The sequence below is a fragment of the Sphaeroforma arctica genome (genome assembly GCF_001186125.1).
Source record: "Sphaeroforma arctica JP610 unplaced genomic scaffold supercont1.362, whole genome shotgun sequence".
Lineage (NCBI taxonomy): Eukaryota > Ichthyosporea > Ichthyophonida > Sphaeroforma > Sphaeroforma arctica.
The window spans coordinates 20,589-23,893 of NW_014040196.1; the positions used below are offsets into that span (position 1 = coordinate 20,589).

Consider the following 3,305-nt stretch of genomic DNA (forward strand, 5'->3'; position numbering starts at 1 on the left):
GTGTTTTGTTTAGCGTGGCTTTTCCATCTCAACCCTTCACTGTACAACTCTCTGTCGACACCGATTGTCCTTTGCGGCAGGATGGAGACCTAATCCTAATCGAGTATTCTGAAGAAGAACCGCCGATACTCTCCAAAGTGGGGATGACCAGCCAGATTGTGAACTACCATAAGGTATTTGCTTTAGTGTTTAAGGTATTTGTTTTAGGGTTTAAGATATGTATACTTCTGTCGATGTCTCCATTAACGCAACAGTGTCAGATGAGTGTGTGTATCATGTGATCGCTCGCATATGTCGAGCTGACTTCGATTCTTTGAAGAATGGATGAATGACTCTGTATGGCTTCAGTTCATAATTTGGAATGCGAGCCAAATGATATCTTTCACTCAGCTATTGTCTTGTGATGCGATACGACACACTTATATTATATATATCACTGTAAAGACACACTATATTATATATAACAATGTAAAGACACACTATATTGTATATGTAAAAACAGCACTATTTCATTGTAGTATGATATTTTATAATGTATATATATCAATGTATTAATATATATATTGATGTAAATAACATGTGGTTTCTTTCAATAGATGCGAAGAGAGGGCAGTACGACCACAGAGGAGACTGCGATGTACAACCATGGCACAGACGTCACACTGAAGGAAGACGATCACTTAATTGTATGATTGTGCCTACGTTCTACTCTCATATCTGGAGCATGCAATGTGATAGCACTCACTCTCATATCTGAAGCATGAACTGTGATAGCGTTCTTGGATGAGACTTGTGTAGCGAGGATGTCTCATCACAGCGTGCTGCACTGTTTCTTTTGTTTCTGTTTGTGCTGTGCGGTACAGGCGGAGAGTATGACCTTGACGCACATCAGTTAACGTTAACTTACTTTCAGATAACTACAAGTGCATACATCAGTTAACGTTAACTTACTTTCAGATATCTTACAAGTGTATACATCAGTTAACGTTAAGTTACTTTCAGATATCTTACAAGTGTATCCTAAAAACTCGCAATCACTCGCTGTGATAATACAGTGGTTGCTCGGGGAATTACACCCCGGCCAATCCATGCAGATACTACAGAGTCGGCTGTCCAGGGTGCCCCTCTTTGCCCATGCGCAGAGGCACTCAGAGTACTCGGACTTCCTGGTGGTGCGGTGCAAAGATAAGTTCTGGCTGCGAGAGCTGGTAAGGGTTTTAGGGTTAGGGTTTTAGAGTTTTTACCTTTGCGCTGATGTTAACGAGCCAGGAGTTGTGCTGAGCTGATAAGACTCGTCAAGGCTTTCACTGAGAAACTATGACCTTTATAGGTCTTGCAGTGACAGTAGACAATTTTCCATAGGATTTCATATAACCGCGCACTCGTGGTTGTTGCATGCACACAGCCGCCTGTGTACTGTGCAGGCCAGGTGTTGCCCAGACAGGAGGTGCCATTTCCCAGAGACAGAGAGGCCGATAAGCTAGTCACCGAACTGCTCAGGGTATGTCTGGTGGGGTTTAGGGTTTTTGTTTGTGAGCTTTATAGTCGTAGGCACACATCTCGTGCACATAGGTTGTCCGTCTTGTGGTATATCATTAGCATAGCCATTAGTTTCCCTCGATTGCAGTAGTAGCTTAGTCACTATTACGCATTCCCAAGCGATCATTGCTAACTCCTTTGTCATGCCGACCCCTGTGGTCATGGCCGGCCCTATGGTCACTCTCATCCCACGTGTCTTGTGATGCCGCAGGTGTGGCTGTTCCGTGTGTTTTAGGGTTTTAGAGTTTTGGATTCACCAGCGATCATTGCTAACTCCTTTGTTGTGCCTACCCCTGTGGTCATGGCTGGCCCTATGGTCACTCCCTTCCCACGTGTCTTTTGCTGCCGCAGGTGTGGCTGTCCCGTGTGTTTGGTAGCGCATCAGGAGAGGTGACGAGTCAAAGGAAAGTCGCGCTTGCCGAAGTCAAAGAGTCGTTTCCCCAAGCGACTAAGCATAAAATAGGAAAGATTCTGCATGTATGTGTGCATGTATGTGTGCATGTATGTGTGCATGTATGTGTGCATGTATGTATGCATGTATGTGGGTGTAAAGCAGACTCCAGACGTATTAGGACATCAATGGATTGTCGGTTATGCCTGCTATCTCAAGTCCACGGGTATCGTCCATGCACATACATGCATCATCTGCCCCTGTGCAACCGTGTTCTTGTACTACAACTGATTTCACATCCTTTGCGTTTCTTATTTGTAAAACCCTGACAATTTGGTTTCGTGCACACTGTGATTTGGCGGACATGTGCAAATGCGTTTACGTTGACATGCACACGACAAGAGAACTGTGTATAAGTGAGCCATCTGTATATATATATATATATGTGTGTGTGGCGTCGAGGGCACTTTAACGTGTCTTGCATTAGAGAGCATTGCATGTTTACGTATAAATTGGAGGCTAACCGTACCTGGGATTTCTCGATCCATCATTGCACAACTGTGAAATAGCTATCCAGTCTGTCATCGGTTAGTTGTGTGATGTGTTATGGTGTGGTGTGTGATGGTTATTATTATAATATAGCGTGTGAGGTTCATTGGCTGTCATCTGCTGCTTCTGAGATGTGTAGGAGTATGCTGAGGCCAGAGGACGCTTTTGGGTCGCCAAACCAAATGTCACAGTTGAATCGGAAGTGCAGCTAGCCAACCATGTTCGACCCGAAGACGTATGTGCTCACACATGAACCAGTGGGATTTACATACACATATACATACACATACACATACACATACACATACACATACACATACACATACACATACACATACACATACACATACACATACACATACACATACACATACACATACACATACACATACACATACACATACACATACACATACACATACACATACACATACACATACACATACACATACACATACACATGTTTGTGATACAAACACAGTCAACAATGGTCGAATGACTGAGCTAAAACCGCACTACACTTAAAACCATTGTCACGATATACAAATTAGGGCTCATGCCAATACGATTTCAGATATTTTTAAGATCCGCGCATATTTAATTTTTCGTAGCCAATCTGTACAGATATTGCCACTTCGGAATACAGTCGATTCAGAGTCCATTACACTTGACGAATTTGACGAAAAACAAAAAAAATAGAGATCCAGTGGAAATGTACAACGACCTCAGTTTGTAAGTTAATAAATAAGAGAAGGTCATATATATATATATATATATATATACATATATATATAAATATATATACATGTATGTATACAGATTACAA

General features: G+C 42.2%; 1 protein-coding gene across 1 annotated transcript in view; it reads left to right on the forward strand.

Moving 5' to 3' along the window:
* The window catches only part of SARC_05585 (hypothetical protein), a 22,582-nt gene that overhangs the window by 5,609 nt on the left and 13,668 nt on the right, over window positions 1-3,305 (forward strand). Inside the window, exons 7-12 of the mRNA XM_014300543.1 lie at window positions 81-173; window positions 597-686; window positions 1,056-1,208; window positions 1,406-1,501; window positions 1,891-2,016; window positions 2,619-2,714. Of these exons, the coding sequence (XP_014156018.1) occupies window positions 81-173; window positions 597-686; window positions 1,056-1,208; window positions 1,406-1,501; window positions 1,891-2,016; window positions 2,619-2,714 (654 nt within the window). The remainder of the gene's footprint in view (window positions 1-80; window positions 174-596; window positions 687-1,055; window positions 1,209-1,405; window positions 1,502-1,890; window positions 2,017-2,618; window positions 2,715-3,305) is intronic.